The sequence below is a fragment of the Zerene cesonia genome, chromosome 16 (genome assembly GCF_012273895.1).
Source record: "Zerene cesonia ecotype Mississippi chromosome 16, Zerene_cesonia_1.1, whole genome shotgun sequence".
NCBI lineage: Eukaryota > Metazoa > Arthropoda > Insecta > Lepidoptera > Pieridae > Zerene > Zerene cesonia.
The window spans coordinates 1,545,484-1,557,226 of record NC_052117.1 but is presented as its reverse complement, the minus strand read 5'-3'; the positions used below and the strand labels follow the sequence as shown (position 1 = coordinate 1,557,226).

Below are 11,743 nucleotides of genomic sequence, written 5' to 3'. Positions count from 1 at the left end.
AAAGAGGAAACTATAACGCAAAGACGAATTTGCTATCTCTGATTTTTTACTCACCAACTCTGAATCAATGATACTGTTTTTTATTAAATGGATCTTTCTGTTATTCCCGTAGACGTTCAAATATTTTGGAAGCCTCTAATAATTTGCTATCTCGTTTTGTCAAAATGTGTCCGTGAGAAATCAGACTGGGTATTTAAAACCTATAATAAACTTGCCGTACTAGCACGGCGTTAGAATTAGTTAAATTATTTTGAGTGACCTTTCATTAAGGACTTCCTAATTACGTATTGTTAATTCACAATATAACACGCGTGTTGCGAGGTGAAAGTCTAATATGGATAAAGTGTACGATTATACAAAAGCGGCGATTCTAAATTTCAAGTTAGACAGATGTTGCTGTTTGGCGCCAATACCGATAGGATTGATAGTTATTGGGTTTTGTAATATTTTCATAGCGGTAAGTTACCGTTCATTTAAAAAATATATAGTTTACTAGCTTTTGCTCGCGGTAAATTCGAAGGAGTTAAAATAGTTGATATTATGTACATGTAAACGTTCCTCTTGAATCACTCTATCTATTAAGAAAGCCTTATCATTGTCCGTTGTGTAGTTTTAAAGATTTAAGCATACATAGGGACAGAGAAACCGACTTTGTTTATCTAGTGATTATGGTACAAGGATACAAATAACAAGTTCTGTGTTTAGCCGTGAAAACAACAAATTTAGTAAAGCCGGTAATCTGTAACAGATAAAGGTACTGACAGAATGTCGCTTTATATTATTTAAATATTTGTTGTGTAAAAGTTTATCAGACAGTCATTTTGTACCTTATTTGATACTGACGCGTTCGACTGCAGTCTTTACATATCGCAATGAAAACGTATATTTCGTATCTACTGAATAAATCTAATTCTAGGTATGCGTATATCATTGCTTTAAGTGAAGGGTAAATAAAAAAAATAGACAAGAAAAGATGACACAGAACATATCATTATTTATTTTATGTACATTTACTAAATAAATACTGTAGTTGCTATCGCTAGTAAATATCGCAGATGTAGGCACCTCACCTCCTCTGATGGTAGTGCAAGAATTAGTCCTCGAAAACAACGCATCCAAACCACTGGGAGTCATGGCTTATGCCACAGAACTGGGTTTTAATATGGTCTTTCTGTGTGGAATGTATAGGTATGTATGTACATTTACTTTGTGTATTTATGTATGTATATATATATGTATGTTTGTACATAAGTACATGTGTACTTACTCAAAAATTGTATTAATATCAACTACAATAATACGTGTCAAATGATAAAAATTAAGAAGATTTAGAAATTGGAAATACCAAGGCAGGTGAAGGTGAGGTCTGGGAAATTATTTAGAATTATATGCCAAAAAGCATGCTAAAAACTGCATAGTAAGCAAAAAGCAAATATGAGCAATGAACCATTTGCCTACTACAAGTGATAAGATTGAAACTCCATCAGTTTGGATCTTAATACAAGCACACACCGCTAGTAGAGAGCTTGTTATATATATAGGTATGTGACGCTTTTTTCAGAATGATATCGATCTTTTGAGGATTTACACATATTTTGTAGTGGCTGGGATGGTAACTGCTATTCTTCTTTACTCTATGGTCATTGCCCATACATATCTTCTCACAAAGCTGATCATTATAAGCAATATAGGTAAGATCATTTTGATTGAAAAAGAGTAATGATTTATTTTTCAGTATTTTTTTTGATTGAGTATTTGTAGTTAAGAACGTCATAACCTGAACTCAACTGCTTCTTAAATATTTGTGTTAAAAAGAGCAATTACTGAGTTTAATTATTTATCAGGTTGGAAGTCGCACTTTCGACTTATTTTTCAGTATTCTAAGGGTACAGAATTCTGCTAATCCAGAGTGCCATTGTTGAAATCAAGGAAACTACGGGTGTTGACAAAAATGGACATGCGGTTTTATATTCTGTGTCAAAAATAGATGATGAACCTAAAGTAGAAATAAAAATAGCAGACATGAAAACATCATCTGCAGTAATATCTGGTGGGGTAGAAAATAGAACTGAAGAGACAAAGAGCGACGACGAAATTAAGGAAAAATCTGAAACTGCGAAATTGGAAATGGACAATTTAGAACCGAAAGTAAAGTAATCTGTCTATTGAGAACTTATTTTTGTTTCATTTAGCTTTTGTATGAAGTATAGTGATAAATCCTACAATCCACCATGTTTGTTATTCTTTCACGCGAAATCAGCTTATCGTGTCTTAAGAAATTTGGTATAGATATAGATAATAGACTGAATTAGCACATATTCTACTTTTTACCCGGGTACTTCACAAGTGACGCCGCGGATAAAAGCTTCTTTCGATGCTACGATGTTGCGTTTATAAAATGAACATAGATTATGTTAAATTGGTGAAGTCTTGTTCGAACTAAAGAACAAAATGATGACTTTATTGCACTTTTGTTTTGCCACTGATTTCCATCTAAGCAGGTCTAAAATTAACAATATTGCGTCCAATGAAACCGAAACCTTGTGTAGTTTATCACAAAATAAAACAAAATAATTAAGAGAAAATATTTATTCGTCCTTTATCCTTATCAACGAAAACAATAAAAAAATAATAATTATACTTACAAACATTACCATATAAATTCTAACGTGGCAACATTGAAACTCGAAAGAAAAAAAAAAAAATTGTCATAGAACAAAAAAAACTAGCTCAATAACAATTGTTATTTGTATGATATCTGAGTGAAAAACAAACTTACATAATGCGTAATAATGTCACATTAAGACGTATGTTTTTTATAAGGTTAATAACGTGTAGGGAATTACAAATGTACGTGTTGTGTCATAACATTTTTAATCTATATAAAAATTTACACATTAGAGCGTCCTTATGTAGTCAGTCTTCGATTAACAATACCAAATATATAACACGCAGGCATAATAAACAGTTTCGGCGAATAAGAGCGCGCACTGTGAAGTGAGCTCTTATTTTGTTCAGTTCACTTGAAAAATAGCCCTCGTCTTTCTGTCGAATGATATTATGTATTAAAGAAAATTTTTACGATTTGTGACTCTATTGCTTAGTGTCACGGTTGTAATGAGGTTGAACGTTAAACTGTTTGCTCTTCTCGATTGAAGTAGACGGTAAACATTCATTAATTTTATTTTTAAATCAAGATTTCAGGGCCGTTTTTAGCATTAACTGGTAATTTGGCTGATACTCTAATAGAAACTTGACATATATTTTCATACAATAATTGTCATTGGATGGATGGATACAGTGCACAAAACAGGTGCGAGAAGTTGTGAAAACGACAATTAGTGTATTAAAAATATTTCTTTTTACATATCTTAGGTATAATAATTAAAAGTAATGCTATTTGTAAGAGACGGATATTATACGGACATTTATAATCTGAGTACTGTTAATTGAAAAAGCAATCACCAGCTTTTAGGTGAATTTATAATTGAATACAATAGAAATTTCTAATTAAATTAAATGAAATATTAAAACTACTGCAAAATTTCTCCTTTGAACAAACTAGATATTAAAACTATTTTTTCTTTCGTTAGAAAAAATACAAATCAAATACTCATTTTTAACATTGATTAAATCACATTCTGCTAGATAGATAACATTTGTAACAATTTTAAATTATATAAAGAGTGTCGTTTTATTGTTTTTTTACTAAATACTTTAATATTCTCAAAAACCCTGTCCAAAATAGCACATAAGTATAAAAATTCAAGTTCAAAAAAACATTAGAAAGTGTACTGGGTGGAGACGAAAATACCACAGTAAATAAAATGACGTATACATAATGATGTTCCTTATCTACATACCAGAAATTAATTAAATCCACCAAATAGCTTAGCGATAAAGTATCAAATTGAGATTTTTATGAATATATAGAAAACACTTATAGATGGTAGTTAGGTACACTTACTGATACTGCGCTGTTGTCGCACTTCTCTCGCACAGATAACTAAATAACGCCTTATAAATGATGTTCAAACTTATTTATTAAAACAATACTAATTGTATTGGCGGTGTTTTCATTTATTGTGATATTGTCGCCCCCCACCCTGCATAACAAATTAGTATTAAAAGTGAAAAAATAAAGACTGAATTCTCAAATCCTATTTTAATCCCGTATGAAAATATATATTAAAAACGTATTTTTTAGTACATAAATAAGAAATACAAGACCTAAAATTTTTTTTCTTGATTATCTGTATTATTGTCTACCGCTGAATTTGAATTTCGAACTTTAAACTGTAATCTGTGAATTAAAGATGGCGCTTTCGAATGAATCGTAACTTTTGAACGATTTCTCATATGTACAACGAACTATCAATTAAATGTTTAGATTTAAGATTAATATTTATATTGAAACCGGCCATATGTGTGTTTGCTCGTCTCACTTTCACACCAAAATAGGGCGAGTCATAAATAAACATTAAACAAAGAGATATATGTAATTTCAAATAATCAGTATGAAATTTCAAAAATAATAAGGGCAAATGGGATTCTATGCTTGTTTTAATAGCATTTGAGAATTAAGTTTAAATTATGTGGTCGTTATATTATTTCACTTGCTGCTTTTACCAACACTGCTTGCGATGCTGCGACTTGATCCCATTCCGCGACCTTCAAGAATAAAAAAAATTACATATAAAATAAAATCTATACATTTATTACATTGAAAACTTTTGTCACATAATTATTAGGGACGGGACTGAATCAAAACAATTTCCATCAAGCACAAAAAAATCACATCGATCAGATGAAAACCCTTCAAGTTACCGAGTAACAGTAAAAAAAACATGCAGTCTAAAAATAAGAACCGCCTTTGTTTTTGGGAAGGTCGGTTAAAACGACATAAAATAAAAATACAATATAACAATACGTAGTTACCTCTTCCAGCAAGCGGTAGACTAGGAAAGTCTGATTCCGATAGTTCTGGCGCCGCTGAGAATACCTTCGAAACTGAAAATATACAAAAAAAAATGTACACATTACTCGTAGTTTTTGTTGTTATTAAAACAAAACAACATTATTAAATTCATGGATCTCGTATTAACCTTAAATAGCATTAGTTCATCATACAATTATTGCAATAGTTTTTTTTTATTTGCCGTAATTTTGACATAACTTGAAAACTTTTATACAAAAACATTTAACCACCGAAAAAAATATATATATTCAACAAGACATAGGCTTCTTTTTAGTTAACACCTAATTAATAATAATCTAAAGAATACAAGCGCCCGACCGAGCACGGCCCCTCCGGCCCCCTCCATTCCTGCGACAGCCCAAGCCGAGGTTCGCGGTCCCCGACAAGGGGGGACGCCCTTGAGCGTGTCGCTGCCAGGGTGAACCATCAGTTCACCCACGCGCCCGTACTAAGATGTATTAGCCCTTCAGGCTAGCATTGAGGTTCATCACAAAAAAAAAGAATACATGAAAAATAAATTGCTTCTTATTTAACTCTAACACTCACAGTTCGTTTTCGGCATACGTAGAGGCACGTGTACACGCTTGACACTTTTGGTGCTCGCTGGAACAAAATTATAATACATAAAATAAGCATTAAGAAAAAATTTTCAAACGTTTAAATAAAGAGATATACCAAAAAAACTAATGGAAAATTGTTATATGTCTAAATGCAATTTGATCAATTATAGGGACTTCATTAATTATTGCAACTTATCATAATATAAATAAAAATGGTTTATAAAGTTTTTATTTTTATTTTCAAATCACTGTGGCAACGAAGCTCCCATACGGTTGGACCGAATCCGATGAGGTATTTCCATTTGAAAACCATGTTCGACATCAAAACGCTAAGAACCTCCGCAAAGAAAGTGTTCATTGCGGATGTTCTTAGCGGTTTGATATAAATCAGTCAAAGATGGTGGCCACCTCAAAATGTCGAAACGAATTTTTTCCCAAAATTCCTTCAATATTCCTTCAAAAACCTTCAAATGAAAGAGCTCGGTTACTAAACGCCAACGCTGTCAGAATAGAATTCAAAATGTCACTTACACTGGACCGTAGTGCAGTCCCTCTGTTTGGCTTTACCATTAAGAAAGAGAAGAAGAAAAAGATGGTGTTGGGGGTAAATTTTAATTTTAATTAAACAGTATATAAATATTCAACTTTAAGTCAAGCCAAGCCAAGTGCTGTAATACTAAATTCATTCTACAATGAATACAGAAAGATTGTGAAGGCAAATAAAGATTTTTTTTTAATTTTTTTTATTTTGTTTTTTTTTTTTATCTTAATACATTATTCGCACTTACTGTCAGCCGACGAGTTGAGTGAAGACGCAGTGTCGTACATGGTGGTGGAAGTGTCACTAATTAACGATATGTTACTGGTTTGGTCCTGGAAACGAAAATATCATACATAAAAAAAATCTTATTGCTATTTAAACTTTTTATCTATCTATCTATATTCATTGCTAACAAAAAGGGACATCCATAAATTTTTCCCCCTACCCCATATTTGTCACAAATTATCACATTTTAAGAACCCGTGATGTGACGTCACACATTTTAAATTATATGCATATATTTTTGAAAGAAAAAAAAATCACAAGAAAATTTTCAATTAATAAATTTATATTGAGTTCATAACATTTAAATTTTAATTCAATATATAACAATTTGAGATGTTAATTCTAAAACTAAATATATTGCACATTATTTATCTTTTAAGGAAACATAATTAAACGTACTATTAGGGCAGGTGACACCTGGTAATGTTACTAGTATAGTAAAATGTATATGTAACTTACCGAGAGGTCAGCAACTGTCGCTCCCATTTTGCCTTTCTTCTGTTCTTGATATGTCAATATGCTCTGTAATTAACACATTATATCAATTAATAATGGGCAGTATTTTTTTGTCATTTTTTTGTCTATGGAGAATTGATTACTTAGTAAGTTTTAAATCTCACACATATACACTGTGCGCACACATACTGTGTGTAAACACACAAAGAGTGAGTGATTACTGAACGTCAAATATTGTGTGAAATTTTTGGATGATTTTAATTTTTGGATGATATAAAATGTATGCGCCACCCACGTTTGTTATGTACAATCATTTTGATTATGATATTTAATTAGTGTCTGTATCTACATACTTGCACCAGTATAAAGACTTGTGTGTGGACATGCGATCGTGCGTGTGGTAATGTATACGTCAGTGTGTGTGCTTGTGTAAATGTGTGTTTAATCACGTAACAGCCCTGTGTGTGTGTGTGTGTGTGTGTGTGTTTGTGTTTGTGTGTGTGTTTGTATTTGTCCACATTTCTGTTGTGCGTGCGTGTTAAATAAACGTTAGTATATTTTTTATTATGGTGTGCGTGTGTATATGTGCACATTTCTGCCTGTGTGTGCGTGCCTGTGTTTTGATGTTCATACTCACATCCATATCATAGTCATAGGGTAGGTGCTTGCCCGGCTTCATGTCGACGCCGACTACGGGACAGCAGCTGTCCATGATGGTGAACGCCCATCGCTTCACGCGGGACGTTGTGCACTCGACTGTTTTGTCTTCTCTGTTGTGGTGCTGGAAATAATTAATTAATATTTAGATATAATATACTGTTGTGGGTTTCAATGTTTGGCTTGGAATGTACAATCCAATCTAGCTCAGTTACCCACTCTGATATAAAAAAAATTCCGATCTTTATATTTTTGATGATTAGACATGCCTATTACCTCCCGATGTTTTACTTCACAATTTCGAGCAGTGGTGATGTTATCTATATGCGTAGATAAATTGAAAAATCAATTGATTGGTCCTGGTCTCGAACCCCTGAAGACCACCAACTGCTTACTTCTTAAATTCCATCACACCAATAATTTTTTTTAAAGACAAGCAGTTTTACGTCCACCACCAAAACCTACATTAAAGATTAAAGAAATTTATCAAACAAAACTTACTTCACAACCAATCCCAGGTGTATATTTAAACATATCTTTCTTTAGTTGCACCAGAGCGAGGGACTCCTTCGGAAAACCTTCATCAGGTCGAGACTTGATTGCGTTTATAAGTGTGAAAAAGAGTGTGTCCAATTTATATACTCGGAACAAGGAGTCGTCTTCGGCTGTGAAAATAATTAGTATATTTTATATTTGTTTAATATGGTCATCCAACACCTGTCACATTGAAACTTACACATAGGATACACAGATTTAACAAAGAAAAAGGCAGATTATTTATTAACACAACATAACATTAATTTTAACACAACATCTAAATTATGAAAAAAAAGGTAATTACTGAAGTCATTTTTAGTCATTTATTTATTTATTTAACAATTTTATGTACCACACCAAGTAAAAAATTTTGCAAATTTACAAAAAAAAAAAGAGACTTATATAGTCATCATCAAAATGTAATTATCAAACACAATTTAACATACTGAATTCTCTCTACGGATTTATTCATTCAGTACACTCTTAGAGTTGGAATATGATATACTATCAAAGTTCACATGGTGATTCACATTTATTTTGAATTCCATATTTGAATATGCTTATTCAACAATAAAATAAAAAAAAGTGTGTCAAACACACAGCCTGTCGTTAACTAGACTAAGATAAATAATATATTACCAGCCCTCCGACACATTTGCATGATGAAATCCTGCACAGCTGCCACTTTATCGGGCATAGTGAATATCGGAGGCAGCGTGTTAGCGTTCCTGTTGTTCTGCTTCAAGTAGTCTATGGTCGTGGCCAGTATGTGCATGTAGTTGCTGCGAGGCACTGTCTCATCTGGTAGCGGGATACAGAACTCTTGGCTGCCCAGTTTGGCTTCGTACGCGTAACCCATTGGTATTGTTCCTGAAACGAATTAAAAAAAAGAACGAAAAATAACTTTTTATGTAAAAATATTATATGTAATAGATAAACTCGAAAATAACTGACTGTAATTGTTTTCACTAGTAGAAAGTTATACTATTCCTTAGGCACAAAGGTCATAGTTTCTTCTTTATAAATTAATAAATAGAAATGTAAGTGTGGTAGTAGGTAGTGAGAGAAAGAGAAAGAGCGAGAGAGAAAGAGAAGGACAGAAAGAGAGAGGTAGACATACAAATATATAGAAAGAAAATGAGGTGAAATTTTTTTGAAATAAGCAAAACAGGAAGAGCACAATAGCAATGTCCTATATATGTGTACATAGTATAACAACTATTTACCTGGATTTATCATTTCATGGTAGATATTCATGATACCATCCCTTAGGTTAAACCGGAGTATCGTACATTCGCCGATTAGATACTCGGAGCCCACTTTGCAGAACGCATTAACATCCATTAGAAATATATCTATACTGGGCGCTCCTGAAAAGTTGAAGAAACTTTTTTTTTTAATGCATGAATAAAATAAAATAATATTATTTTTGTAAAGTAAGTAAATGCAGTTACTAGTCAATATAATCTATAATAATATTATAAAGTTGAAGAGTTTGTTTGGTTGACACGCTAATCTCAGGAACCAATCCAATTTGAAAAATTCTTTCCGTGTTACAGCACATTTAAAGGCCATTATAGATTCCATTTATTGAAGACTGTATTATATCAGGTACTACATGGGTAAAACCATGGGGCACAGCTAGCAACATAATATATAGCATGCACTTCGTAAATATAATACACTAGAAGTGTCGCGCGTTTAATCCTTCAACAAATCAAGGCAAAAGCAAGTACTTTCTCTACATAAGCTATGACGTAAGGTCCTTATTTTTGTATATTTCACATTATAATTGCTTCATATTTTACCATACAACCACAAAGAGCGTTTTCAACTCACGTCCGCTAATAGTGTTCACCGCAACGAAGTTCTTTATGTCTCTCCTCTCGGCCTCCTCAGCCTCCCTTTGCTCACGCTCCTGTTGCTCTATCTCCGCTATGGACACGCCGGTCGATGTGAACTTCTTTGTCGGTATGTTGTGCTTTTCCTTCTCACGTTTTGCTATGGCATCGAACTTCGTGCGGATGGACGGCGGCGCGTCCTTTGCAAACAATGTGGCTATATTATTATTTGGAACCAGCGAGCAGTTTAAAGTGGGAATTCATGTGGAAATGTCGCCATAAATGCAACCTTAGGTTCTTCTTATTACATCAGTTACATGCCGTCTGGACGAAATTGGTGAATTTGTTCCTGAGAGCCGGAACATACAGACAACAGACAGATAAATTATAAACAAAAATAAATAAATTATTATTATGACGACAAATATAAAATATAAATGGATTTAATAAAAAACAGTTATTTTAATATTATTTCAGTATTTTATTATAGTAATATTAAAATATATATAATGTAATAAATACAAATCAAAACATTTCACTTTTCTTTTTTTGATCTGATTTCCTTGATTTGACCAGTTGCATAATAATCTAGGACTTGAAATAATAAAGATAGTCTAAACAAACTATGTATAAGTAAGATGAGAATTGTTTATAACATTACTTATATGATAAGGAAGGAATGTATATCACAAATATTATTTCATTGACACCATAGTGGTATCACAGTCACAGTTTAATTTTTAAGTTTTATAGCATTGTGATGCTCAATATAAATGAGAAATTTTTAAATAGAAAAAAAATCTCAAGCATTGTTTTTTTAAATTATAGGAATATTAGATTGGACATATATATATATATATTGTGTTCTAGTGTCTTTTATTTTTATTTTTTTTGATTCACAGAATACTTTTATTGCCCCCGTAACTTGTTTTAAAGTTGGTATACAACTGATGATATGTACATGTATAATAGAACCTAAAAATATGTAATACAAATTTAAAGAATCTTCAATTTTTTATCTATACTAATTATTCATATTTAAGTATCACCATCAACTACCCACATTCTTGATAATTCAATTCCATTGTTTAATCTTCTTTTTTCTAATACCAGTGCAGATTAGAAAGTTATAGTTAGTTATTAGAGTAAGAGGAAACCAATAGCAATTTTTATCATTGCGATATTAATTCATATTAGTATAATATGACTTAACTTATTGAAAAAACATATAGCTATCATTAAAATAAGTAGGTATTAGAACTGAATGGTATGCACAGCGCATACAAAACGGACCGCTTTTATATTATGTTTAAATTTAAACATGTTCTGAAAATGTTTGAGTAAATTTTCTTAAACTGATATTAAAGAACTACTCACTCTCCACAATGGGCCAGCAGCTTCCGCTAACTCAGCCATATTCTCATAATGAATTCCCTTCTTCCTTTGCTCCTCTCTAAAGTCCACCATATAGAAGTAGAAAGCATTCCTTGGCGGCTTTTTTGGCATTGTGTGCAAGTTTGTTTCAGAAAATTTTAAGATATGTTTTAATGGTATTTAATAATTCTAGCCGCCTTATCTAAAAGCAGATTAATACTTCAGCAATAAAAGAATTTAAGTCAGTGGAAAACTGTTCAATTATTATTGTAATAACAACTTGTTAAAGTACCAAAACGTATTAGTTTTGAATCTCAATAGCGCGGTGTCAAGTGTCATTAAGAATATATTATGACAATTGGTCAATTGACAATTAGTAACGATTTTATGTATGAGGGATGAATCGACTTACAAAAAAAATCTATATGAAAATTTAGTGCCGAACTCGATTATTTTGATCATAAGATCGAGATGTAAAATATTTTGTGTGCATTTATTAGCACTGATAGATTAG

The 11,743-nt window shown here is 32.0% G+C and overlaps 2 protein-coding genes across 3 annotated transcripts; one reads left to right on the top strand and one right to left on the bottom strand.

Moving 5' to 3' along the window:
* Positions 1 to 334: 334 nt before the first annotated feature.
* Positions 335 to 2,157, top strand: LOC119833034. The gene is made up of 4 exons (XM_038356905.1): positions 335 to 457; positions 1,031 to 1,192; positions 1,562 to 1,716; positions 1,893 to 2,157. The coding sequence occupies exons 1-4, from the start codon at positions 335 to 337 to the stop codon at positions 2,155 to 2,157; spliced, it is 705 nt and encodes a 234-aa protein (XP_038212833.1).
* A 1,564-nt stretch (positions 2,158 to 3,721) lies between these two features.
* Positions 3,722 to 11,550, bottom strand: LOC119832977 (protein maelstrom homolog). Of its 2 annotated transcripts, XM_038356824.1 has the most exons (12): positions 11,522 to 11,547; positions 11,233 to 11,431; positions 9,854 to 10,055; positions 9,241 to 9,384; positions 8,654 to 8,884; positions 7,979 to 8,142; positions 7,458 to 7,601; positions 6,824 to 6,886; positions 6,327 to 6,411; positions 5,525 to 5,581; positions 4,939 to 5,010; positions 3,722 to 4,671 (listed from the first exon to the last, which is right to left on the bottom strand). In XM_038356824.1, the coding sequence occupies exons 2-12, from the start codon at positions 11,359 to 11,361 to the stop codon at positions 4,613 to 4,615; spliced, it is 1,350 nt and encodes a 449-aa protein (XP_038212752.1). In that variant the 5' UTR covers positions 11,362 to 11,431; positions 11,522 to 11,547; the 3' UTR covers positions 3,722 to 4,612. The 2 variants fall into 2 exon arrangements, with proteins under 2 accessions (XP_038212752.1, XP_038212751.1); XM_038356823.1 differs by having other exon boundaries at positions 11,233 to 11,550.
* Positions 11,551 to 11,743: the final 193 nt, after the last annotated feature.

Bases quoted from the DNA above. Each gene is read 5' to 3' on its own strand.
- LOC119833034 (XM_038356905.1), top strand. From the start codon at position 335: ATGGATAAAGTGTACGATTATACAAAAGCGGCGATTCTAAATTTCAAG. The intron at 458-1,030 runs GTAAGTTACCGT...TAAATACTGTAG, and splicing joins TTTGTAATATTTTCATAGCG to TTGCTATCGCTAGTAAATAT. The intron at 1,193-1,561 runs GTATGTACATTT...CGCTTTTTTCAG, and splicing joins TGTGTGGAATGTATAGGTAT to AATGATATCGATCTTTTGAG.
- LOC119832977 (XM_038356823.1), bottom strand. From the start codon at position 11,361: ATGCCAAAAAAGCCGCCAAGGAATGCTTTCTACTTCTATATGGTGGAC. The intron at 9,385-9,853 runs GTGAGTTGAAAA...TCAACTTTTCAG, and splicing joins GGTGAACACTATTAGCGGAC to GAGCGCCCAGTATAGATATA. The intron at 7,602-7,978 runs GTAAGTTTTGTT...AATTATTTCCAG, and splicing joins CACCTGGGATTGGTTGTGAA to CACCACAACAGAGAAGACAA.